This window comes from Nerophis lumbriciformis, linkage group LG31 (genome assembly GCF_033978685.3).
Source record: "Nerophis lumbriciformis linkage group LG31, RoL_Nlum_v2.1, whole genome shotgun sequence".
In the NCBI taxonomy this organism is placed as follows: Eukaryota; Metazoa; Chordata; class Actinopteri; order Syngnathiformes; family Syngnathidae; genus Nerophis; species Nerophis lumbriciformis.
The window spans coordinates 1,940,631-1,968,289 of record NC_084578.2 but is presented as its reverse complement, the minus strand read 5'-3'; the positions used below and the strand labels follow the sequence as shown (position 1 = coordinate 1,968,289).

At 41.8% G+C, this 27,659-nt stretch overlaps 1 protein-coding gene across 2 annotated transcripts in view; it reads left to right on the top strand.

Annotated features, from left to right (window-relative positions):
* Positions 1–26,770, top strand: part of ift88 (intraflagellar transport 88 homolog) — a 98,497-nt gene extending 71,727 nt beyond the window's left edge. For both annotated transcript variants that reach the window (XM_061926110.2, XM_061926111.2), the window contains 3 exons: positions 250–313; positions 20,103–20,210; positions 26,333–26,770. In XM_061926110.2, coding sequence (XP_061782094.1) covers positions 250–313; positions 20,103–20,210; positions 26,333–26,457 — 297 coding nt within the window. In that variant the 3' untranslated portion in view covers positions 26,458–26,770. The remainder of the gene's footprint in view (positions 1–249; positions 314–20,102; positions 20,211–26,332) is intronic.
* Positions 26,771–27,659: the final 889 nt, after the last annotated feature.

Genomic DNA, 27,659 nt, shown 5'->3' with positions numbered 1-27,659 from the left:
TGTTTTGAAAAGTCACTGTGACTGATAGAAAAGTGATGGTTTTAGCAACATTTTAACCTGTCTGAATGCAATCAATCATTTTGCGTCGGGGGGCCCCTGAACCCCCCACCAGGACTTTGTCCTGGACCCTGGCTACTAGGTTTTTCTGATTTCAAAAGTTGGCAGGTATGCAATAGCAACACTTAAGATCCCAATAAAGCTAAAAAAAAACAAACATGCGGTAACGTTTGAATCTCCTTTTTCCTGCAGAGGGTGAAGTCTGCACGAGAAGGCAGTGCCAGAGGCCGGAGAGAAGGTAGCGCTGGAAGTGCTGGTGAGTCCCACGTTAACATAAGAGATGCTATGTATTCGGGCTGTGAATCTTTGGCCACCACACAATTCCATTCTTGGGGGTAACGATTGGATTCAGAATCAATTCTCGATTAACAACAATTTTTGATTCAAAATTAATACTTTTTTAATAACATTGGATGCCAGTTGTATAATTAACTACATTCCTCCATAACGTACATAAACAGCTCTGATCAATTTACTTAAAATAAAAACTGGTTTTGTTTACAAAAATTCTACCCAAACATTTCTTAAAGTCCATCCATCCATCCATCCATCCATCTTCTTCCGCTTATCCGAGGTCGGGTCGCGGGGGCAGCAGCCTAAGCAGGGAAGCCCAGACTTCCCTCTCCCCAGACACTTCGTCCAGCTCTTCCCGGGGGATGCCGAGGCGTTCCCAGGCCAGCCGGGAGACATAGTCTTCCCAACGTGTCCTGGGTCTTCCCCGTGGCCTCCTACCGGTCGGACGTGCCCTAAACACCTCCCGAGGGAGGCGATCGGGTGGCATCCTGACCAGATGCCCGAACCACCTTATCTGGCTCCTCTCCATGTGGAGGAGCAGCGGCTTTACTTTGAGCTCCCCCCGGATGACAGAGCTTCTCACCCTATCTCTAAGGGAGAGCCCTGCCACCCGGCGGAGGAAACTCATTTGGGCCGCTTTTACCCGTGATCTTCGGTCATAACCCAAAGCTCATGACCATAGGTGAGGATGGGAACGTAGATCGACCGGTAAATTGAGAGCTTTGCCTTCCGGCTCAGCTCCTTCTTCACCACAACGGATCGATACAGCGTCCGCATTACTGAAGATGCCGCACCGATCCACCTGTCGATCTCACGATCCACTCTTACCCCACTCGTGAACAAGACTCCAAGGTACTTGAACTCTTCCACTTGGGGCAAGATCTCCTCCCCAACCCGGAGATGGCACTCCACCCTTTTCCGGGCGAGAACCATGGACTCGGACTTGGAGGTGCTGATTCTCATCCCAGTCGCTTCACACTCAGCTGCGAACCGATCCAGCGAGAGCTGAAGATCCTGGCCAGATGAAGCCATCAGGACCACATCATCTGCAAAAAGCAGAGACCTAATCCTGCAGCCACCAAACCAGATCCCCTCAACGCCTTGACTGCGCCTAGAAATTCTGTCCATAAAAGTTATGAACAGAATGGGTGACAAAGGGCAGCCTTGGCGGAGTCCAACCCTCACTGGAAACGTGTCCGACTTACTGCCGGCAATGCGGACCAAGCTCTGACACTGATCATACAGGGAGCGGACCGCCAAAATCAGACAGTCCGATACCCCATACTCTCTGAGCACTCCCCACAGGACTTCCCGAGGGACACGGTCGAATGCCTTCTCCAAGTCCACAAAGCACATGTAGACTGGTTGGGCAAACTCCCATGCACCCTCGAGGACCCTGCCGAGAGTATAGAGCTGGTCCACAGTTCCACGACCAGGACGAAAACCACACTGTTCCTCCTGAATCCGAGGTTCGACTATCCGGCGTAGCCTCCTCTCCAGTACACCTGAATAGACCTTACCGGGAAGGCTGAGGAGTGTGATCCCACGATAGTTAGAACACACCCTCCGGTTCCCCTTCTTAAAGAGAGGAACCACCACCCCGGTCTGCCAATCCAGAGGTACCGCCCCCGATGTCCACGCGATGCTGCAGAGTCTTGTCAACCAAGACAGCCCCACAGCATCCAGAGCCTTAAGGAACTCCGGGCGGATCTCATCCACCCCCGGGGCCTTGCCACCGAGGAGCTTTTTAACTACCTCAGCAACCTCAGCCCCAGAAATAGAAGAGCCCACCACAGATTCCCCAGGCACTGCTTCCTCATAGGAAGACATGTTGGTGGGATTGAGGAGGTCTTCGAAGTATTCTCTCCACCGATCCACAACATCCGCAGTCGAGGTCAGCAGAACACCATCCTCACCATTTCTTAAAGTCAAATACAAATAAAGGCAACAAGAGAAGTATCCAACGCTTCTCTTTCAAGTAAATCTGTACTGCAGATGTAGATCATCTACATCAACAATATGATTTGTCTGAGTGGCTGGACAGGACAGATTTAAAAGATCGATTGTTGATTTTTTTAATCCATTAAAACTCAGATCAGATCAGATCAGGTAGGTCTTTATTGTCATTGCACAAGTACAACGAAACTTTGTTTTCAGCACAAACCTGTTCAAGATGAGACAAACAAACAGTGTAGAGTGTTACAGAACAGGAACACTGATGGGTCGCCACAAGGCGCCCCGTAAAAGATGGGAAAAAGGTAAAGCACTGGGGGAAAAAGATGACTTAAAAAAATACAATCTAGAATGGGCTCTTAAGGGGACCTAGTCTGGAGTGGGAAAAAAAACTCCATGCAATGCACAGATAAACACGTTACATTTAATCCCGACAAACTCGCAACAGAGGGGCGGGGAGTTGGGGCCCTGGAAGGCAACCGCTGCTATGAAGCGCTGCCATCCGACCATCACCCCGAGGGGAAACAAGCGGTGGTGAAGGCGTGGGGTGGGGGAGGGGGTGTGTGTGCGTGTGTGCCCACTTGCCTTGGGTGTGATGATGTAATGTTTTTTTATAGACTGAGGCTGATCTGGAAAGGTTTGACTCCAGGTGTCGTTGACGAGGGAGGGTGGTCAAAAGCGTGCATTATTGAGGTGTCGTCGGGGGTGTTTTTCCAGAACAGCCTGGTCCTGTTTTCACAGCGTCAAGGCCATTCGAGGGAGTCAAATCGTAGATTAGGATGTTTGTTTTCCGCGAGCAGACAAAACAATGACTTGTCTGTTCTATTCGTCCATGCTGGGTGCTCTCAAATTCAATTCAATGTTCCTTTTCAGCAAGCTTCTCCATGATGTGATCCATCTTGCGATTCAGTTCAGAAATCGCCACAGACTGTGTTCCCACAGCCCTGCCCAAACCATCCATTGCGACGAACAGCCTTTGGGCTCCTTGAGTGGCTGCCATCGTCTTACGAATTTGACAATACACCAGAGCAATGCCCAGCCCAATCAGCAGGTGCCCCGCGATCACGGTTCCAAATAGGTAGATGTCTTCCACGTCCTCGATGGATAGGACTGACAGGCACATGATTCTCCATTTATCCCAGGAACCTCACACATACCCCGCAGCAATGGTTCCATCAGGGCAGCCAGGCTCCCCAGAACCTCTTTTCCTTGTCGAAAAGATTTTGTCAATTGCGTCGAGAGTCCAGCTGATTATTTCCATGTCTGATGTTTAGATTTGAGGACAGCGCAAAGAAAGAGGCTTTAAAAAAGTTCAGACAAGACAAAAACAAAGAGAGCAAGCTGGGAGAAGAGGGAGCGGAAAAAAATGTGACTGCCCTCACCAGAGGCAAGACAGAAAAAGCCTTAAAAATTGTTACAAATAAGAATCGCAAATAATTTGAAAATCACTTTTTTTTGACACCCCTACTATTTATGGCTCTTTGAAGGGAGTCAGTGAGGAGTTGTTTCATTCAAATAGTTGTTCAAAAGACCAAGGGCATAAATACTGTATTATAAATTCAAAATAATATTTATTTTTTTACAATTCTAGTATGTCTTTTATTTATTTTTAAAAAGTGGCGTGGACAATTGCGGATGCTATACAGGTAAAAGCCAGTAAATTAGAATATTTTGAAAAACTTGATTTATTTCAGTAATTGCATTCAAAAGGTGTAACTTGTACATTATATTTATTCATTGCACACAGACTGATGCATTCAAATGTTTATTTCATTTAATTTTGATGATTTGAAGTGGCAACAAATGAAAATCCAAAATTCCGTGTGTCACAAAATTAGAATATTACTTAAGGCTAATACAAAAAAGGGATTTTTAGAAATGTTGGCCAACTGAAAAGTATGAAAATGAAAAATATGAGCATGTACAATACTCAATACTTGGTTGGAGCTCCTTTTGCCTCAATTACTGCGTTAATGCGGCGTGGCATGGAGTCGATGAGTTTCTGGCACTGCTCAGGTGTTATGAGAGCCCAGGTTGCTCTGATAGTGGCCTTCAACTCTTCTGCGTTTTTGGGTCTGGCATTCTGCATCTTCCTTTTCACAATACCCCACAGATTTTCTATGGGGCTAAGGTCAGGGGAGTTGGCGGGCTAATTTAGAACAGAAATACCATGGTCCGTAAACCAGGCACGGGTAGATTTTGCGCTGTGTGCAGGCGCCAAGTCCTGTTGGAACTTGAAATCTCCATCTCCATAGAGCAGGTCAGCAGCAGGAAGCATGAAGTGCTCTAAAACTTGCTGGTAGACGGCTGCGTTGACCCTGGATCTCAGGAAACAGAGTGGACCGACACCAGCAGATGACATGGCACCCCAAACCATCACTGATGGTGGAAACTTTACACTAGACTTCAGGCAACGTGGATCCTGTGCCTCTCCTGTCTTCCTCCAGACTCTGGGACCTCGATTTCCAAAGGAAATGCAAAATTTGCTTTCGTCAGAAAACATGACTTTGGACCACTCAGCAGCAGTCCAGCTCTTTTTTTCCTTAGCCCAGGTGAGACGCTTTGCGCGCTGTTTCTTGGTCAACAGTGGCTTGACACGAGGTATGCGGCAGTTGAAACCCATGTCTTTCAAGCGTCTCTTGGTGGTGGATCTTGAAGCACTGACTCCAGCAGCTGTCCACTCCTTCTGAATCTCCCCCACATTTTTGAATGGGTTTTTTTTCACAATCTTGACCAGGGCGCGGTGATCCCTATCGCTTGTACACTTTTTCTGACCACAGTTTTTCCTTCCCTTTGCCTCTCCATTAATGTGTTTGGACACAGAGCTCTGAGAACAGCCAGCCTCTTCAGCAATAACCTTTTGTGTCTTTCCCTCCTTGTGCAATGTGTCGATGTTTGCCTTTTGGACAGCTGTCAAATCTGAAGTCTTCCCCATGTTTGTGTAGGCTTCAGAACTGGACTGAGAGACCATTTAAAGCCCTTTGCAGGTGTTTTGAGTTAATCAGCTGATTAGTTTGTGGCACCAGGTGTCTTCAAAATGTAACCCTTACACAATATTCTAATTTTGTGACACACGGAATTTTGGATTTTCATTTGTTGCCACTTCAAATCATCAAAATTCAATGAAATAAACATTTGAATGCATCAGTCTGTGTGCAATGAATAAATATAATGTACAAGTTACACCTTTTGAATGCAATTACTGAAATAAATCAAGTTTTTCAAAATATTCTAATTTACTGGCTTTTACCTGTATATGCATGTGCATTAAAAAAAAACGCTCACAACTGGGAATCGTTTCTCATCGTTCACGTAAAAGAGCCGTTCCAATGACTACTCGTTGGCCAACGTCCCATCTCTATCAACATGCAACATGCAGACTCCACATCTCACAGAGCCAACGCGTCAGCCTTCACGCCTTCTACGCCGCCTTCCAGTGATGGACGCCTTGGCGCCGCTGCATCACACAGCCTTCACTTTGTCTGTAAACGCTGCGAGGGTTTGTTTACGTCTGCAGAGCAGCAGCGACTTGCTGGAAAGGACATTCACAGGGAGAAACTCCAAACGTGAGAAACGGCCTGACAGCCGGTCGCAATGTTGAACTGCGCTCGCTTGTTTGAGGCGCTTTCGGATATTTGTGAAAAACCTCGAGAGGACCTGAGATTTTTCCCTCTTTTCTGTAAAAGTCTGCATCGAGGCAACCCTCAGTACAAGAAGAAAATAATCACTCTTCATTTATTTGCCTTTTAATGTTTTGTGTATTTCTTCAAACAATTCTTCCGAAAAAGAACTTCAAAAGTAAGGCGGAGCTCCTTAAACCTTTTCCCCCCAGGGTCACATACTAAAAAAATTTAGGATTTGGAAGCCTTTTAGATTTTTTTGGGGGGGTGGGGAGCCAAAACCAACCATTGTAGATATGGCTAGGCAACAGAGATGCGCGGATAGGCAATTATTTCATCCGCAACCGCATCAGAAAGTCGTCAACCATCCGCCATCCACCCGATGTAACATTTGATCAGAACCGCACCCGCCCGCACCCGCCCGTTGTTATATATCTAATATAGACGATGCAAGGCATTAGTGAGGTTATAAAGCTTTTGCCTGTTAAAGAAATGAGACTGATCCAATGCAACACAGACATTCGCGTGCCACGCTGTCACGACCCAGACGCACACCAGTGCGCAATCATAGCAATCTGAGCGCACCTCCAACCACGTCTCGCTGCCGGCGACGGCCGGGTATGGGCCCGACGCTCCAGCGCCATCCACTTTCAGGGCTAGTTGATTCGGCAGGTGGGTTGTTACACACTCCTTAGCGGGTTCCGACTTCCATGGCCACCGTCCTGCTGTCTATATCAACCAGGGTGAGCCCCACCCCTTTCGTGAGCGCACTGCGCGCGTAGTGACCCCTGTTACGCGCCCCCGGCAACAGGGGTGGCGGGCAGGTAAGCTGCGCGGGCGGAGCGGGCGGAGTGACCCCTGTTACGAGCCCCCGGCCACGGGGGTGGCGGGCAGGTAAGCTGCTTACCTGCTGCGCGTGACGCCGGCCGCGGCGAAGGCGGACGAGGCGGGGTGTCGGTGCGGTGGGCGCGGTGGTGACCCTGGACGTGCGTCGGGCCCTTCTCGCGGATCGCCTCAGCTACGGCTCCCGGTGGGGCCCTCTCGGGGGAAGGGGCCTCGGTCCCGGACCCCGGCGAGGCGTCCCTTCTCCGCTCCGTAAAAGTGTCCATCTCTTTTCTTTTCTTTTCTTCTGTTGTGGCATATGCTGCAGGTGCCTGCTCGTTTTTCGTATGTGGGTAACAACATTTAACTATGTATATATATTTCCCAATTGGTTTAACTGCCACCCGCCTGAATCTATTTAAAATCTAATTTTTTTTTATTTCAACCGCCCGACCCGACCCGACCCGCGGATAAAATGTAATTTTTTTAAATTTCATCCGCCCGATCCGCGGATAATCCGCGGACTCCGCGGTTGTGCCCGCAAACCGCGCATCTCTACTAGGCAAGAAACTTTTATTATGGGCCTGCTGTAATGCAAGCAGCCCATATTATTATTGCTCATACTTCAACTTGTATTATAGTTCTTCTATCTTATTCTTCCCCAATCAATGCGAGACGGACCGGCCAACGAACCCCCACATATGTTTAAGGCTGCAGCTAACGATTATTTTTCTATCGATTAATCTATAGATTTTTTTTTTCCGATTAATCGGTTAATCTATAGATATTTTTTTTTTCGATTAATCTATAGATTATTTTTCCTTTTACCGATTATTTTTTTATTTAAAATGAAGATGAAAAAATAAATTTAGGCCAGTTTTTTCAAAAGGCATGACTTATTTACAAAAAAAAAAGTATGGCCACTCAGTCAACATTGACAACAACATGACAAAATATTCTGTAACAATGTAAACATTTAAAACTTTTAACATTTAACACAATTAAAAGTAGCTTATTTGCTTTTTAATGTGCAAATATAAAAGTAAACATCCAGTGCAAATCTTAATATTCTGCAATAGTATAAGCATTTCAAAAGTAAAAGTATTGCTTATTTTGCTTTAAAATGTACAATGATAAAGATAAACATCCAATACAAAAAAGTGCAAAACGAAATATTGTGTAACAGTGTAAACATTTCAACAAAAGTAAAATTATTGCTTATTTTGCTTAATAACACAACAATGATAGTATGATTAAAGTGAAAGTTAATTGTTCGTTTGTACATAGTATATGTAACTGTTAATGTTGTAAAAGGTATTTGCACAACTAATTAACGTTAGCGTCTTTGTAAACACTGAACAGGCACGCCAAACGCGCCTCTCAGAGCGAAACGGTGTTTTAGTTTATGAATTTACAACGCAGATACAAATGACACATTCATGTTTTTGTGTAATGATGACAACGTATACTCACGCGGACCATTGACTAGTTGATGGTGATGGCAAGAACGCTGTCGGGTGTTTTCTTTTCAAATGTTCGTTCATAGCCGTTGTGCTGCTATGATAGGCCATTTCCGCTCGACACAGTGTGCATACAACAACTGTCAAGTGTTTTGCTTTTTTCGCTGTGCTTATCCCACACTTGAAGGGATGTACCAATGCTGAATGTGGCTTCTGGATTTCACTCAAAAGACCAGACCGTAGTTACTTTTTCCTTTTATTTTCCTTTAGTTTGCAACAGTTTTTCCAACGAAGAAACAGCTTCTTTTTTCTTCTTTAGTCTTTTTAGCAGTCTTTAGCAGTGTTAGTAGACTTTAGTTTCTTTAGCTGTCATTAGCTGTCTTTAGTAGCCTTTAGCTTCTTTAGTAGCCTTTAGCTTCTTTAGTAGGTGAAAAACCTTTAAGGACAAAACACCACAAGATTAACATGCTGTAAAAAATCAATCAATTATCAATCCCATAATTTACAATTATTAATTAGGCAATCAAACTCTTAACCATTAAACAAGTGCAAGAAAATGGACACATCTTTTCCCTTTAAGTTAAAACAGATTTTAAATAAATTGTCTCAACATAAATGCACCAAGATACATATAAAATACATTTAAACCCAGAAACACAATAGATAAATGCAGCAGAAAACCCAATATGCAAATACATAAATACCTAACCAATTAACCACCTATTTAGATACATATTTAAAATCCATATTCAATATAAATATATTATTAAATTAGCAGTGAAACACTCAATCTTAAACGCCGTCTACTGGTAGAAAAATGCCCCTTTTTCTATGCCCTCACCAGCAGCCAATGATCCAACACAGTTAAATCCAACACTTTAAGTTGAGCGACTTCACCCTCCTGATGAAGCAAACTGCTACAACATTTATCAAACTAAGCAAAGAATATCAACACTTCCTTACTAAACAACAGTTACACAAAACACAGTGTGTATTTAGCCTCCAGACTAAGCACGCTACATGCACACAACCCCCCCCGCCCCCCATCTCACCAGCGCAACAGGTGCGCCACACCCACAAAGACAACTAAAGTGCAATCTTACCGGCTGTCCGTTCAGCTATTGGTTTTGGTACACTTTTGGCACAACTCTGGGTTTTCTGTAACGAACTAAACCTTTTTCCACTCTGCGCTGGCGTCTTTTGTACTCCTTGATTTGACACAGCGGTCTAATTACCGGGCTCGCGCACCAGCAGATGAGACGGGAGCGCGCCGCGTTATACCTGCGCGTGAGCGTAAACTGATCGGTTCTGATCATATAAGCCGACTGGCCGAAATAATGCCGAATTATATACATTTCCTGGGGTTGCCTAGGTGAATAGGGATGCGGATGTGCTCTAAGATAAAATATAATTTTATTAAGTGGGGTTTGGCTGGTTGCTCAGCAGCCACGGTTGCGAGCTCGCAATTCAGCTGACGAGACAGCTGTTCGCCGCTACAACATTATTAGGCCGTTTATTGAAATACTCCCACACTTTTGACGACTTGGCGTGCTTTTTTCCCCTCGCTCGCACCGCTCGCATCGTCTGCTTTGCGCTCCGCCATGACGGTAGTCTTTTCTCTTCCAACTCTTTTCTCTTCCAAGTCTTTTCTCTTTCTTTCCTCGCTTTTCAGCTCCTCTTCCTCGCTCGCTCGCTCGTCGTCCTCTGTCTCTGTCTCTCCTCCTCTCTCGCTCCACGTCAGCTTCACTCTGGCTCCTTCCAGTCTCTCTGCTGCTCCCCTTTTCTTCAGCGAGAGGAGATTGGATGATCGTGCCCAGGTGCGCGGATCGCGCACCTGGGCACGATTGCGGCGTCGCTCCCGGCGCGCCCCGCCTCGCCGCTTGCTCGCCGGCCCCACCTCTCCACAGCGTTAAAGAGGAGTGCGTCTTTGTAAACACTGAACAGGCACGCCAAACGCGCCTCTCAGAGCGAAACGGTGTTTTAGTTTATGAATTTACAACGCAGATACAAATGACACATTCATGTTTTTGTGTAATGATGACAACGTATACTCACGCGGACCATTGACTAGTTGATGGTGATGTCAAGAACGCGGTCGGGTGTTTTCTTTTCAAAATTTCCTTCATAGCCGTTGTGCTGCTATGATAGGCCATTTCCGCTCGACACAGTGTGCATACAACAACATTATTAGGCCGTTTATTGAAATACTCCCACACTTTTGACGACTTTTGGCGTGCTTTTTTCCCCTCGCTCGCACCGCTCGCATCGTCTGCTTTGCGCTCCGCCATGACGGTAGTGTGACGTAAATATGCGACGCATATATGCGGCGTCGACGTATTTACGTAACCGATGACGTCGACTATGTCGACGCGTCGTTTCAGCCTTACATATGTTATGCTTTTAAATAAACTTTGAAGAGGCTTTATCTTTTATTACTTAATATTTTAGTCGACTACCTCATTTTAGCTGACTCGACTAAAACAAAATCAATATAGATTACTAAAATTGGACTTGGATACATATTTTTCAGAAGACTATGACTACAACTGAATTGAAAACTGCTGTCAAAATGACACGTGGATGTGACTATGATCTGCATAGTTGTGGTCGGCCACATTGCAGCTGTGGATTAGGCCTTGTTCACACTGCACGTCAATTCATATTTTTTTGCCCATGTGCGGCCTTGTATCGGATTTTCTCATGTCCGTGTGAACAGTGCAATTCCAAATGTTTTCCTATCCGACCCAGGACTCTTTCGTATGCGTGTATAAATCTGATATTTTTGCGAGGCGTCATAATTATTCGCCAAAGTAGACAGTTTTAAAATAAATAGTTGACAATGGAGCAGAAAACAGGTGAAAATAAAATGTTTTAGGAACTGTGAAAGTTCCACCACTCCTGTCTCAGAGTGCCAGCCCACAGACACGCTCTTCAAGCAGACATCCAAGCAAAATACCCTTTAAATCTTGTCCTCTTGCTTTTCAATCTTCCTTACGCAACAATTTGGTTCAGAAAATGTTGACTTTAAATGCACAAGATCCTTAAAATTGCCACGAATGCGGCAGTACTGTGACGACTGAAGTTGAAGCCTTGTTTACTTATGACAGGGGTGCTCACACTTTTTCTGCAGGCGAGCTACTTTTCAATTGATCAAGTCGTGGGGATCTACCTCATTCATATATATCATTTATATTTACTTATTTATGAAATATATGTTTTTGTTAACAAGTTAAAGGTGTTTAATGATAATACAAGCATGTTTAACACATATAGTTAATATTGTTAACAAGTTAAAGATTTTTAATGATAATGCAAGCATGTTTAATACATATAGTTAATATTGTTAATAAATTAAAGGTGTTTAATGATAATACAAGAATGTTTAACACATAGTTAATATTGTTTACAAGTTAAAGGTATTTAAAGATAATACAAGCATGTTTAACGTTTAGAGTTAATATTGGTAATAAGTTAAAGGTGTTTAAAGATAATACAAGCATGTTTAACACATATAATTAATATTGTTAACAAGTTAAATGTGTTTAAAGATAATACAAGCATGTTTAACACATAGTTAATATTGTTTACAAGTTAAAGGTATTTAAAGATAATACAAGCATGTTTAACGCTTAGAGTTAATATTGGTAATAAGTTAAAGGTGTTTAAAGATAATACAAGCATGTTTAACACATATAATTAATATTGTTAACAAGTTAAATGTGTTTAAAGATAATACAAGCATGTTTAACACATATAGATTCCTTTCTTTCATGAAGACAAGAATATAAGTTGGTGTATTACCTGATTGTGATGACTTGCATTGATTGGAATCAGACAGTGGTGCTGATAAGGTCCGCATTTTCGAATGGAGGAGAAAAAAAGTCCTCCTTTCTGTCCAATACCACATGAAAGTGGTTGGTTTTTGGCATCTTATTTGTCCAGCTTCCGTACTCCTTTTTATACACTTTACAAGAAATACATTGTTGGCAAACTCCGTAGCTTGCTAGCTTGTGCACGCCAGCTTTCTGAGACTCTTGTTTTGGTAGCGCAGGCAGGATGAAGCAGAGCTTTTATTGTGCAACTGTGCAGTCGGTCTTTGGAGTTTTGACGACAGGTACGGCGCCAGAGTCTGTTGAAATAAAGTGTTTCTCGCCTTCCAGTCGGTAATTTTAATGAGCTGGCAGCAGCCAGCGTCATCTCAGAAGACCCTCGGGTGCCGTGAATGTCAATCAAGTGACGAAAGTGACGTCATAGTGAAGATTTATGATCGCTCATTTTTAGGACTATTTTTTTAATGCCTGGCTGGTGATCGACTGACACACCCTCCGAGATCGACCGGTAGATCGCGATCGACGTAATGAGCAACACTGACTTATGATGTCCGCATGCAGGTCAGATTGCATTCACATTAGAAATCGCATTTTTTTGGTAACTTGAACGGCCATAGAAAGTGTCAGGTTTAAGCACCAAACTATCTATTAAACAGAACCAGAAGCAAGGAATCAGGCAGAGACAGAGTTCAATTTTGCTCATGAGGAGAATGCATGGAGCTGCACACTCAGTTACAGTCTCACCCTACGCTCTGAGGCACAGCCCACGCGCCCCCCTCTGTATTCAGGAGTTCCCTAGTTACATCGCTGAGCCTACGGGAGGGGACACATATTATGCAAGCAGCTCCAGTACGAACAATAAGTGATTATTGAGAATGGAAATGTGCTGGGGGGCCTTGTGATTTCGCCCTGTCTCTGCTTTGTCTGCCTGCTGTCGCCTTATCTTTGTTGAGGTCCTGGTTCGTCCTTGGCTGTTAGCAGGCTGAAAGACAGAAACATCTGCGGCGAGGCAACTCCTAACGTGCAGTGGAAGATAACAAGTTGCGTGCCTTTGCTCGAAAAGAAAAGTACAGCTTGAGCACAATAGATAATAACTAGAGCAACAGCCTTTAGTTATGTTGTGTGATAACTTATTAGGGGTGTAACGGTACGTGTATTTGTATTGAACCGTTTCGGTACGGGGGTTTCGGTTCGGACCGAACGAGTTTCCACACGGACATATTAAGCACGTTGTGTAAACAATGCACACCGAGGCACAACACACGGCATGCTAGCAGCTAACGGGCTAGGATAGACTGACCATACGTCCTCTTTTCACCGGACATGTCCTCTTTTGCGGAGCTGTCAGGGCGGAGTTTCTTAAATGCCTCAAATGTCCGGCATTTTGAGTTCGGGTTGCGTGTATTTTCAATGTACGTTCAGGGTTAAGAAGGGGTTAAAAACAAAACAAACAGCAGCATTGGTGAGGGAGGGGCAGAGACAGAGAGAGAGAGAGAGTTATGATAAACGCGCATGCGTCGCCAGGCTCTGCTTTTTATCCATAGATTTATCACATTAAATTTTTTATTATCTATAGCAGGGGTGTCAAAAGTGTGCCCCCGAGGCCATTTGCGGCCCACAGTTAATGTTTTAAAGGCCCACGGCACATTCTAAAAATACTATTAAAATAAAAACATAATAAAAGTGAAATAAAAAAGCTTAAATGTTAAATGTAATTTAGAAAAAGTTGCAATGTTGACTAATAAAACAAAGCTGTTTTTTTTTTCTTTCAAACTGTCATTGCTCAAAACATAATATTGAATCAAAATCAATGTTATTATGAATTATTGACCTATCCAAGGTTCCCATTACTTCACGTCAAATATTACACTAAGAAAAATATTTTTGGTGGAAGATTTTGCAAATTTGGGGCAGCACGGTGGCAGAGGGGTTAGTGCATCTGCCTCACAATACGAAGGTCCTGAGTAGTCTTGGGTTCAATCCCGGGCTCGGGATCTTTCTGTGTGGAGTTTGCATGTTCTCCCCGTGACTGCGTGGGTTCCCTCCGGGTACTCCGGCTTCCGCCCACCTCCAAAGAACATGCACCTGGGGATAAGTTGATTGGCAACACTAAATGGTCCCTAGTGTGTGGATGTGAGTGTGAATGTTGTCTGTCTATCTGTGTTGGCCCTGCGATGAGGTGGCGACTTGTCCAGGGTGTACCCTGCCTTCCGCCCGATTGTAGCTGAGATAGGCTCCAGCGCCCCCCGCAACCCCAAAAGGGAATAAGCGGTAGAAAATGGATGGATGGATGGATTTTGCAAATTTGGTAAATAAATAACCCATCCATCCATCCATCCATCTTCTTCCGCTTATCCGAGGTCGGGTCGCGGGGGCAGCAGCTTAAGCAGGGAAGCCCAGACTTCCCTCTCCCCAGCCACTTCGTCCAGCTCCTCCCGGGGGATCCCGAGGCGTTCCCAGGCCAGCTGGGAGAGATAGTCTTCCCAGCGTGTCCTGGGTCTTCCCCGTGGCCTCCTACCGGTCAGACGTGCCCGAAACACCTTCCTAGGGAGGCGTTCGGGTGGCATCCTGACCAGATGCCCGAACCACCTCATCTGGCTCCTCTCGATGTGGAGGAGCAGCGGCTTTACTTTGAGCTCCCCCCGAATGACAGAGCTTCTCACCCTATCTCTAAGGGAGAGCCCCGCCACCCGGCGGAGGAAACTCATTTCGGCCGCTTGTACCCGTGATCTTGTCCTTTCGGTCATGACCCAAAGCTCATGACCATAGGTGAGGATGGGAACGTAGATCGACCGGTAAATCGAGAGCTTTGCCTTCCGGCTCAGCTCCTTCTTCACCACAACGGATTGATACAGCGTCCGCATTACTGAAGACGCCGCACCGATCCGCCTGTCCATCTCACGATCCACTCTTCCCTCACTCGTGAACAAGACTCCGAGGTACTTGAACTCTTCCACTTGGGGCAAGATCTCCTCCCCAACCCGGAGATGGCACTCCACCCTTTTCCGGGAGAGAACCATGGACTCGGACTTGGAGGTGCTGATTCCCATCCCAGTCGCTTCACACTCGGCTGCGAACCGGTCCAGTGAGAGCTGAAGATCTTGGCCGGAGGAAGCCATCAGGACCACATCATCTGCAAATAGCAGAGACCTAATCCTGCAGCCACCAAACCAGATCCCCTCAACGCCTTGACTGCGCCTAGAAATTCTGTCCATAAAAGTTATGAACAGAATGGGTGACAAAGGGCAGCCTTGGCGGAGTCCAACCCTCACTGGAAACGTGTCCGACTTACTACCGGCAATGCGGACCAAGCTCTGACACTGATCATACAGGGAGCGGACCGCCACAATAAGACAGTCCGATACCCCATACTCTCTGAGCACTCCCCACAGGACTTCCCGGGGTACACGGTCGAATGCCTTCTCCAAGTCCACAAAGCACATGTAGACTGGTTGGGCAAACTCCCATGCACCCTCAAGGACCCTGCCCAGAGTATAGAGCTGGTCCACAGTTCCACGACCAGGACGAAAATAAATAACCCAAAAATGTATATTTTGTTGTTTTCTTACTGTACCGAAAATGAACCGAACCGTGACCTCTAAACCGAGGTACGTACCGAACCAACATTTTTGTGTACCGTTACACCCCTAATATATATATATATATAATTATTCTAACAGAAAGATCAGATTTGCCCCAAAAAATATGAATTGGACATCCGACCCTGCAGTGTGAACGTAGCCAGCTGGCCTTAAGTCAGCATGTACAAACCATATTGGTCCCAGAACTGAACCCCACAGATCATAGACACCATTACCAATTCCTACAAAGTGTGACCTGTGCCCCAGACAGGACTATGCTAAGAATGATACATATTGAAAGAAAAGTCAGCCTCCATGTCAGCTTGGGTTACAGCTAAGGCTGCAGCTAACGATTATTTTTCTATCGATTAATCTATAGATTATTTTTTCGATTAATCGGTTAATCTATAGATTATTTTTTTCGATTAATCTACAGATTATTTTTCCTTTTACCGATTATTTTTTTTTATTTAAAATGAAGATGAAAAAATAAATGTAGGCCAGTTTTTTCAAAAGGCATGGCTTTTATTTACAAAAAAAAAAAAGTATGGCCACTCAGTCAACATTGACAACAACATGACAAAATATTCTGTAACAATGTAAACATTTAAAACTTTTAACATTTAACAAAATTAAAAGTAGCTTATTTGCTTTTTAATGTGCAAATATAAAAGTAAACATCCAGTGCAAATCTTAATATTCTGCAATAGTATAAGCATTTCAAAAGTAAAAGTATTGCTTATTTTGCTTTAAAATGTGCAAAAATAATGATAAACATCCAATACAAAAAAGTGCAAAACAGAAATATTCTGTAACAGTGTAAACATTTCAACAAAAGTAAAAGTATTGCTTATTTGCTAAAATGTGCAAAAATAAAGATAAACATCCAATACAAAAAAGTGCAAAACGAAATATTCTGTAACAGTGTAAACATTTCAACAAAAGTAAAAGTATTGCTTATTTTGCTTAATAACACAACAATGATAGTATGATTAAAGTGAAAGTTAATTGTTCGTTTGTACATAGTATATGTAACGGTTAATGTTGTAAAAGGTATTTGCACAACTAATTAACGTTAGCGTTTGTGAAGTCTTGTGCCGTGGGGTTCTTTCAGGACCGACAGACTGAACGCCAGACGGCTTTGCCGGGTTTACAATCTTTTAATTTTACACAAAGTCTTTTCTCTTCCAACTCTTTTCTCTTCCAAGTCTTTTCTCTTTCTTTCTTCGCTTTTCAGCTCCTCTTCCTCGCTCGCTCGCTCGTCGTCCTCTGTCTCTGTCTCTCCTCCTCTCTCGCTCCACGTCAGCTTCACTCTGGCTCCTTCCAGTCTCTCTGCTGCTCCCCTTTTCTTCAGCGAGAGGCGATTGGATGATCGTGCCCAGGTGCGCGGATCGCGCACCTGGGCACGATTGCGGCGTCGCTCCCGGCGCGCCCCGCCTCGCCGCTTGCTCGCCGGCCCCACCTCTCCACAGCGTTAAAGAGGAGTGCGTCTTTGTAAACACTGAACAGGCACGCCAAACGCGCCTCTCAGAGCGAAACGGTGTTTTAGTTTATGAATTTACAACGCAGATACAAATGACACATTCATGTTTTTGTGTAATGATGACAACGTATACTCACGCGGACCATTGACTAGTTGATGGTGATGTCAAGAACGCGGTCGGGTGTTTTCTTTTCAAAATTTCGTTCATAGCCGTTGTGCTGCTATGATAGGCCATTTCCGCTCGACACAGTGTGCATACAACAACATTATTAGGCCGTTTATTGAAATACTCCCACACTTTTGACGACTTTTGGCGTGCTTTTTTCCCCTCGCTCGCACCCCTCGCATCGTCTGCTTTGCGCTCCGCCATGACGGTAGTGTGACGTAAATATGTGACGCGTCGACGCACAAAAATGACGTCGACATATTTACGTAACCGATGACGTCGACTACGTCGACGCGTCGTTTCAGCCTTAGTTACAGCAGACAAAGCATATTATCATTAATGTCAACATTTAACATTTTACTCTCATCACATTACGCCTTTTTGCTGTTTTCTTCACTGTTTCTCTTGTATATTAAGAATGTGTCGTTGGCTCCTAAAAAAATGTCTCCCTTGCGTTCTTGTCATCCTTCTTGTGTGTCACTCCCAGTTGTGTAACGGCACATGTGGAGGCCTTGTGACTTTGAAGGAAGACAGAACATGTCATTGTGGCAGCTTCTGTCGTCCATGAGAGGAGGACCCGCACATTCCTGCAGACAACGTCATGGTTCTGACTGCAAAGTCATCTTTACTTCTCCGCTTTTGATATTGTTGGAGAAAATCCCGTGTCGCCTTTCTGTCTACGGCTCACAGAAAGTGCCACCCAGATGAGATACACATGTCTCCACAATGTTGACTTTAAAACAAGCACATGTCAGAGCTGCTAAAACGGAGTAAACCAGGAGGTAAAAGGAGAACGGAAGTACAAGCATACCTGCCAACTACTCCGGTTTTCCCGTAATTAGTACGGTTTTCATCAACCTATTCCGGGTTACGGTTGCAGTGATTAAAAAAATACGGTTTTTCATTAATTAAAAAAAAATATTTTTTAAAAATGCGCGAGGCTATTTATAGCACCGCTGCCAAGCACGAGGCACCTGTTGCCATTGTTTCCAAACAAGCGAACGATCATGGAATCAGCCGGAGAAAAATCGCAAACGAGTCTTAAACCGAAAAGAAAACTGCAGTCATTCCGTAAAGAATATTCAAAAGCCTATCCGGGAATAATTATCCGTTCCAAAAAGGGTGAAAACTACGCGAATTGCACCTTGTGCAGACAAGATTTTTCGATCGGACACGGAGGAATTAGCGATGTAAAAGACCACGTTGGGACAAAAAAACACAAGTCTAATGCCGTTGCTCGCGATACAAGTGGAAAACTTTCAACGTTTTTCTGATTTTAGCCACAAAAAGGTAATGACACCAATGTTATCTATTGGAATTGTTTAGTACTGTTATACTGTTAAAAGTGTTTATACTATTTATGCTTTCAAGTCCAAGTTGAAGAAATCTTGTTAAATGTTGACAGCATAACTACCAAAATACAGAAGTATGTCCTTAATATTTTTGCAGTGCTATTTCTGTTGAAAAGTTCAAATGATTACATTAGAGATGTGATGTGCCACTTTTCAAGTGTCTGATGGCTTCAATTAATTTTCATTCATTTTTCATATTTTGAATTCTTTTGAAAGGCTTACAAAAAAACTACATTTGAATTGTAATTCCATGCTATTGACAGGACTATTAATTTTAATGAAGTTAGCTTACCATGTTTACAGTATGATAATTGTGATAGCAATGTGAATTTTAGGCACAGAATATTTTTTACAATTGAACAAGGCAGTAGATTATACAAGCTTGGACAGAAAGTTAATAATGACACCAATTTTTGTTATGATCCGCTGCCCGGATCATATTTTTGTTTTTGTTTTCAAGTCACTTGTGTTTTCTGCACCTCTTGAGTTTGTTTCTGTTGCCATGACGGCAGATTATTGTCACCTGCCTCTGGTTAGTGTCCCGGACGCGCACCTGTTGCCCGGGCACTAATCAGAGGGCTCTTTAGTTTACGCGCTGGCCTCATTCGGTCTGTTGGTTTTGTTTGCTCCTACGCAACAAGTTACGCTACTAGTTTCGCTCATAGTTTACATTTTTGATATTAGCATCTTTGCTACCCTCTTGTTTTCCGTGCCGTGGTGCACCGCGCAGCATTTTGTTCTGCAATCAGAATAAATCATTTATTCTCACCTGCAAGCCGCTTCCTGACATCCCTCTGCATCTTGAAAAGACGACCTCCGGCATCATAATGCCTCGAAGGCGTAACAGAAAACCAACAGCCCGAATGAGGCCAGCGCGTAAACTAAATAGCCCTCTGATTAGTGCCCGGGCAACAGGTGCGCGTCCGGGACACTAACCAGAGGCAGGTGACAATAATCTGCCGTCATGGCAACAGAAACAAACTCAAGAGGTGCAGAAAACACAAGTGACTTGAAAACAAAAACAAAAATATGATCCGGGCAGCGGATCATAACAAATTTTTTTTTTAATGGAATTGTTTAGTACTGTTTTACCATTTGTTTACTGTAAAAAGTGTTTATACTTTCAATGAACAAATTGAAGTCTTGTGAAAGGTTGACAGGATAACTGGCATTAACTGTCAAAATAATGTCAAACTATTGAAGTTAGCTTACAGAATAAACATGTCAATCAACCCATATGATTTTTGCCGTAATATTTTTGTTTTGAAAAGTCACTGTGACTGATAGAAAAGTGATGGTTTTAGCAACATTTTAACCTGTCTGAATGCTAATAATCATTTTGCGTCGGGGGGCGAATCCTGAACCCCCCACCAGGACTTTGTCCTGGACCTACCGGGGCCTGCGGCCCCTGGACCCTGGCTACTAGGTTTTTCTGATTTCAAAAGTTGGCAGGTATGTACAAGTAATGCACGTTTGTGTTGCAGACAGCGGCCACAGCAGCAGCAGTAATAAAGGAGAGCGTCTGGGCGCCCAGGTGATGTCACTTCCTGCCTCCAATGAGCCTTACGAGAGCAGCAGCCCTAAAGAACTCGGTGAGAAGCCTTCCCTCTGTCGTCCTATCACGCTACTTTTTACTCCTTTGTCTGAATTGCCCGCCAAGATATATTGTTCATCCCCGCTGCAGCTCTTGCAGTCTGCTTTTGATGTTGTTCAGTCCCAGTTGACTCAGCTAAAACTAGTGCTAAATGCAGATAAGTCTAAGGCAGTGGTTCTTTATCTTGTTGGAGGTACCGAACCCCATTAGTTTCATATGCGCATTCACCTTCTTTAGTGAAAAAGAAAATGTTGTTTTTTTTCAATTTCAAGACAAAGTTATATGTTTTTGGTAACACTTTAGTATGGGGAACATATTCTAAGTAACAAATACTTCATTTAGAGTTATTTGGTTAGGGTTAGAGCAGCGTTTCTCAAAGTGTGGGGCGCGCCCCACTGGTGGGGAATAGAGACATGACAGGTGGGGCGCGAGGAACGGGAGGAAATTTCACTTAAATTTTTTTTTTTTAATTATATTCTTAGATTTTTTTTTTTACTATGCTTTCATTTTCTATACACACTGTAAATCACTTTGTGATTCTGTCTATGAAATCCGCTATATAAATAAATGGAAATTACCGGTACTTATTTTTACAGTAGGCTTTAAATTTCTCGGTAGGAGCGAAAGTTTGACAGACATAGCAACAGTAACTAATGGGGGCGGGGCTAAGCGGAACAAACTTTCGCGCGGATGGGTAGCAGGCTAATGTGTGGACCACACTTACACAAATATATACATTTGTGACTCGCACCTCAAAGGTCGTCGAACCAGAGCCAGCGCCTGCAGAGAAACAAAAATGTGACGGGCACACACTGTGTCATTCACCGGGAAGCACTCGCGTCAAGGCAGCTCAGCCCCGAACTCAATGAGGTTTTAACAGATGTTGTGAGCGCGGTAAATTTGATCAAAACACGACCACTGAAAGTGCGACTGTTCTCTGCACTGTGTGAGGAAATGGGAGCTGATCATACAGCCGTGCTGTTTCACAGTGAAGCAAGGTGGCTCTCCTGGGGAAAGTGCTGTCACTTGCCCTGTCTTGCCAAATGCATAGCTCCTCCTTTTTTTTTTTTGCAGAGATTGCAAAGTGGCACTTTTATTTTATTTATTATTGAACTTGATGCAAGTTATTTGATTTATTATTGAACTTGATACAAGTTCTAACACTTTTATTTGATTTATTATTGAACTTGATGCAAGTTATAACACATTTTTGATTTATTATTGAACTTGATGCAAGTTATAACACTTTTGTTTTATTTATTATTGAACTTGATGCAAGTTATAACACTTTTTTTGATTTATTATTGAACTTGATGCAAGTTATAACACTTTTTTTTATTTATTATTGAACTTGATGCAAGTTATTTGATTTATTATTGAACTTGATGCAAGTTATAACACTTTTTTTGATTTATTATTGAACTTGATGCAAGTTATTTGATATATTATTGAACTTGATGCAAGTTATAACACTTTTTTTGATTTATTATTGAACTTGATGCAAGTTATAACACTTTTTTTATTTATTATTGAACTTGATGCAAGTTATTTGATTTATTATTGAACTTGATGCAAGTTATAACACTTTTTTTGATTTATTATTGAACTTGATGCAAGTTATAACACTTTTTTTTATTTATTATTGAACTTGATGCAAGTTATTTGATTTATTATTGAACTTGATGCAAGTTATAACACTTTTTTTGATTTATTATTGAACTTGATGCAAGTTATAACACTTTTTTTGATTTATTATTGAACTTGATGCAAGTTATTTGATTTATTATTGAACTTGATGCAAGTTATAACACTTTTTTTGATTTATTATTGAACTTGATGCAAGTTATAACACTTTTTTTTATTTATTATTGAACTTGATGCAAGTTATTTGATTTATTATTGAACTTGATGCAAGTTATTTGATATATTATTGAACTTGATGCAAGTTATAACACTTTTTTTGATTTATTGAACTTGATGCAAGTTATAACACTTTTGTTTTATTTATTATTGAACTTGATGCAAGTTATAACACTTTTTTTTATTTATTATTGAACTTGATGCAAGTTATTTGATTTATTATTGAACTTGATGCAAGTTATAACACTTTTGTTTTATTTATTATTGAACTTGATGCAAGTTATAACACTTTTTTTGATTTATTATTGAACTTGATGCAAGTTATTTGATTTATTATTGAACTTCATGCAAGTTATAACACTTTTTTTGATTTATTATTGAACTTGATGCAAGTTATTTCATTTATTATTGAACTTGATGCAAGTTATAACACTTTTTTTGATTTATTATTGAATTTGATGCAAGTTATAACACTTTTGTTTTATTTATTATTGAACTTGATGCAAGTTATAACACTTTTTTTGATTTATTATTGAACTTGATGCAAGTTATTTGATTTATTATTGAACTTGATGCAAGTTATAACACTTTTTTTTATTTATTATTGAACTTGATGCAAGTTATAACACTTTTTTTATTTATTATTGAACTTGATGCAAGTTATAACACTTTTATTTGATTTATTATTGAACTTGATGCAAGTTATAACACTTTTTTTGATTTATTATTGAACGTGATGAAAGTTATAACACTTTTTTTGATTTATTATTGAACTTGATGCAAGTTATAACACTTTTTTTGATTTATTATTGAACGTGATGCAAGTTATAACACTTTTTTTGATTTATTATTGAACTTGATGCAAGTTATAACACTTTTGTTTTATTTATTATTGAACTTGATGGAAGTTATTTTATTTATTATCGAACTTGATGCAAGTTATACCACAGCTGCACAGTTATTTTATTTATTATTGAACTTGATGTTATTTTATGTTATTGAGTTTGAATGTATACAACTTGATGTTCAATACATTTGAAAATGTTAAAGCTTGGCATTAGCGCTCTGTTGGGGCGATGGGGGCAGGTGAGGCTTGAAAAAGTTTGAGAACCACTGGGTTAGAGGGTTAGGGTTATAATAAGGCCGTGCCGAATAAGGCATTAATAAGTACTTAATAATGACTAGTTAAGAGCCAATATGTTACTAATTTGCATGTTAATAAGCAACTAATTAATGGTGAATATGTTCCCCATACTAAAGTGTTAGCATGTTTTATTACTGGTGCACAAAATGAAGCGTGCATGAACATCACCTTGTTCAAACAACAGAACCAACACAGTGCATAAACTCACAACAAATTACACACCTGCAAATCAGTCTGACTTCTGCTGTTGTCGTATCCGTAATACGCCGATAGGGAGAAGTTTTTATTTACACGATGAGTCGGGTGTGTTTTGACCTCCGCCGAACCCCTGAGACCGACTCACCGAACCCCTAGGGTTCCATCCAACCCAGGTTAAAGGGGAACATTATCACAATTTCAGAATGGTTAAAACCATTAAAAATCAGTTCCCAGTGGCTTATTATATTTTTCGAAGTTTTTTTCAAAATGTTACCCATCACGCAATATCCCCAAAAAAAAAAAAGCTTCAAACTGCCTGATTTTAACACCCGTCCATTTTCCTGTGACGTCACATAGTGAAGCCAACACAAACGAACATGGCGGAAAGAACAGCAAGCTATAGCGACATTAGCTCGGATTCAGACTCGGATTTCAGCGGCTTAAGCGATTCAACAGATTACGCATGTATTGAAACGGATGGTTGTAGTGTGGAGGCAGGTAGCGAAAACGAAAATGAAGAAGAAACTGAAGCTATTGAGCCATATCGGTTTGAACCGTATGCAAGCGAAACCGACGAAAACGACACGACGGCCAGCGACACGGGAGAAAGCCAGGACGAATTCGGCGATCGCCTTCTAACCAACGATTGGTATGTGTTTGTTTGGCATTAAAGGAAACTAACAACTATGAACTAGGTTTACAGCATATGAAATACATTTGGCAACTACCGTATTTCCCGCACCATAAGCCGCCCTGGGTTATAAGCCGCGCCTTCAATGAACGGCATATTTCAAAACTTTGTCCACCTATAAGCCGCCCCGTGTTATAAGCCGCATCTAACTGCGCTAAAGGGAATGTCAAAAAAACAGTCAGATAGGTCAGTCAAACTTTAATAATATATTAAAAACCAGCGTGATGTGGGCGCGCATGGAGTCGTATATCAACATGGACGGAGCTGCGTGAAAAAAGCCACCCGGCCTCTTCGCGTAAACTTACCTTAACCACTCGCTCATCTTTTCTTCATCCAGCCATCCCTTCCAGTTAGCTTTTATGATGACGCCGGCTGGAAAGGTCTCTTTTGGCAAGGTCTTCCTTTTGAATATCACCATGGGTGGAAGTTTCTGGCCATTAGCATGGCAAGCTAGAACCACAGTGAAGGATGACTTCTCATTCCCTGTGGTGCGAATATTCACCGTACGTGCTCCCGTTGTATCCACAGTGCGGTTCACAGGAATATCAAAAGTCAGTGGAACCTCGTCCATGTTGATAATGTTCTCTGGCCGGATCTTTTTTTCAGCTATCTTGTTTTTACAATATGCACGGAAAGTAGCCAGCTTTTCTTGAAAGTCTTTAGGCAGTTGCTGTGAAATAGTAGTCCGTGTGCGGATGGAGAGATTGCGTCTTTTCATGAACCGGAAACCTGTCGCTTAGTAGGAGCCATTTTGTGGTCTTTACAGATGTAAACACACAAAGGAAATGAAACGTAATATTCGCGCGCTTCTTCTTCTTCTTCTACGCGGGCGGGTGGTTGCTTACAGTAGAAGAAGAAGCGCTTCCTGTTCTATGGGGGCGGGTGCTTACCTTGGCGGTTGCTTGCGTAGAAGAAGAAGCACTTCCTCTTCTACGGGGAAAAAAGATGGCGGCTGTTTACCGTAGTTGCGGGACCGAAACTTTATGAAAATGAATCTTAATATTAATCCATATATAAAGCGCACCGGGTTAAAAGCCGCACTGTCAGCTTTTGAGTAAATTTGTGGTTTTTAGGTGCGGCTAATAGTGCGGAAAATACGGTATATAGGAACTTCTGATCCTAATTCAGACTCCCAAATTAGAGCTCCCGTTTTCTTATTGATTTTATAATGTGTATTTGTATAATGTGTGTGTTCTGAAATAGTGACAGAGAATAGAACAAGGATGGACAATTCAACCCTTAACTCAACAATGAGTAAATGAGTGTTATGTGTGTGTATATGTGCAAATAAATGAACACTGAAATTCAAGTATTTATTTTATTTATGTATCTATATATATATATATATATATATATATATATAATAAAATATATATGTGTGTATGTATATATATATATAATAAAATATATATGTGTGTGTGTATATATATATATATATATGTCTTAATAAGGTTATCCAAAAAATAGTGCTCGATACCGTAGTAGAGCGCAATATATGTATGTGTGGGGAAAAAAATCACAAGACTATTTCATCTCTACAGGCCTGTTTCATGAGGGGGGGTTCCCTCAATCATCAGGAGATTTAAATGGGAGCATTCACATACCATGGATTATATAGGGCACAGAGTGGGTGGGTACAGGCTGGTGTAGGGGCGTGGTGATTGGCTCATGTGTTACCTAGGAGGTGTTTCCGTCTGTGGCGGCATGCTGTTACAATTTCGCTGCGCTTGTTGAGGGATGACAGGTCTGGACGGTAAATAATAAACAGTTTCTCTTTCAAGCATAGGTTGCATCTTTTATTACCACTATTGTAAGGTGTGCTGGATGCAAGAATTTGCCATGTTATTGAATATTGAATGTTGAATATTCAATATTATGGAATGAAGTATAAAAGGATCTGGTCATGGAATGAAGTATAAAAGGATCTGAGGTTACCTTGGTTGATCACTTGGGGGAATTTCAGGCCATTTTAAAGGATCGAGAAACAAGTTAAATTGGGCATTGTACTTGTTTTTATTGAAATATTTTATCATTTTTTTACGTATTGCGTGTTGTTATGTTAATGTTGTAGGTAATTTCTATTTTTAACTGCGATGTTGTTGTTACATGTACTTCTGTAACTTTGTGTTGCCGCCATCTTGGTCAGGTCACTCTTACAAAATAGATGTTCAGCTTAACACGTTTAATACCTGATAAATAAAGGATATTGATTGATTGATTTGTGTAGACGCTTCCTACATGGACCCACTGGGGCCTCTGATGGAACGACCAAAGACCGGGGCCAAGGTGCGCGTGGACGACGACGACGACTTCGCAGACGACGACCTCGGAGACGAGCTGCTGCCAGAGTAGCTTCACCACAGTTTGCACAAATACTCCTTTACCTCCTCGCCGTTCAATACAACTGCAACTTTTTACAGCTACGTCTTACCTCGGCCTGGTAGGAGTCACTTAACTGGACCAGTTTCTGCCCAGTCTAGTGCACAAAACTGGGATGCTAGCCCACTTCCTGTTTGGCCTTTTTTACATTTGTAAAATACTGTAAGAGATTTTCAAAGTAGAGACTGGATTTGTGGCTCTTTGCAGGGATTCGGATCTTGAGAAGCCGTTCCTTTCAAAGAGCCGTTCGAAAGACTCGTTATTAAAGTTAGTTTTTCTATATCAAGGACACAATCAGGAGTATCAGTTATTGGAGAAGATGTAGACCAGAATCATTTATATTACTCTCGGTGGGAATTATTCTGAAATATTGGCTGTTATTGTATTGTGTATTCATTGTAAATATCCCATAAGGCGGTCCCTTATTTCCATGCTTTGGCAGTGACATCACCAGTTGGAATGCTAACTCGCCTAAAACATGTGTAGCATTTTAACATGATAGGAAACATGATACAAATAAGTAAGAATAAAATGCATTAATGGATATAAAAAGTATAAATACAACTAAAATGAATATTAGGACATAGTAGAAATGTGAGAAAGAAATTGTACTACCATACCTGGTGTGTGTGTACCCTTGAACTACCGTCAACCCAAACTACGGCCCATGGGTCAAACCAGCATCCCAAATCGAAAATAGTTTATTTTTTTAAATGTGATTATTTCTAATCTGTCCTGTTCAGTCAGACAAATCATATTGTGGATGTAGATGATCTATTGTGTCGCTTTTAAAAGTGCTCCCCCTCTGGTCAACATATGAAATAACAGGTGTGTGTAAGAAATTGAAATGCGCCCCCTTTGGCCAAAATTTTATAAAAAAAAGTACAATAATTATGTATATAGAGACATCCTGTAATAACTTGAAGTAAATAATGAATATTAAGAAAACAATTTAAAAAAATTAAATAACTAAAAGCTGTCTTTTTCTCACATTATGTCAACTTTTTTCTTATAAAATTGGGAACAATTTCTCATGTTCTTTCTGTTTCTGTAATATTGCAACATTTTCTCGTAAAATTATTACTTTTTTATGTAAAATTATTTATTTTGAATGCAAAATGGTGACATTTGTCATATACAATTCTGACTCATCACAATATTGCCAATTTCTTCAT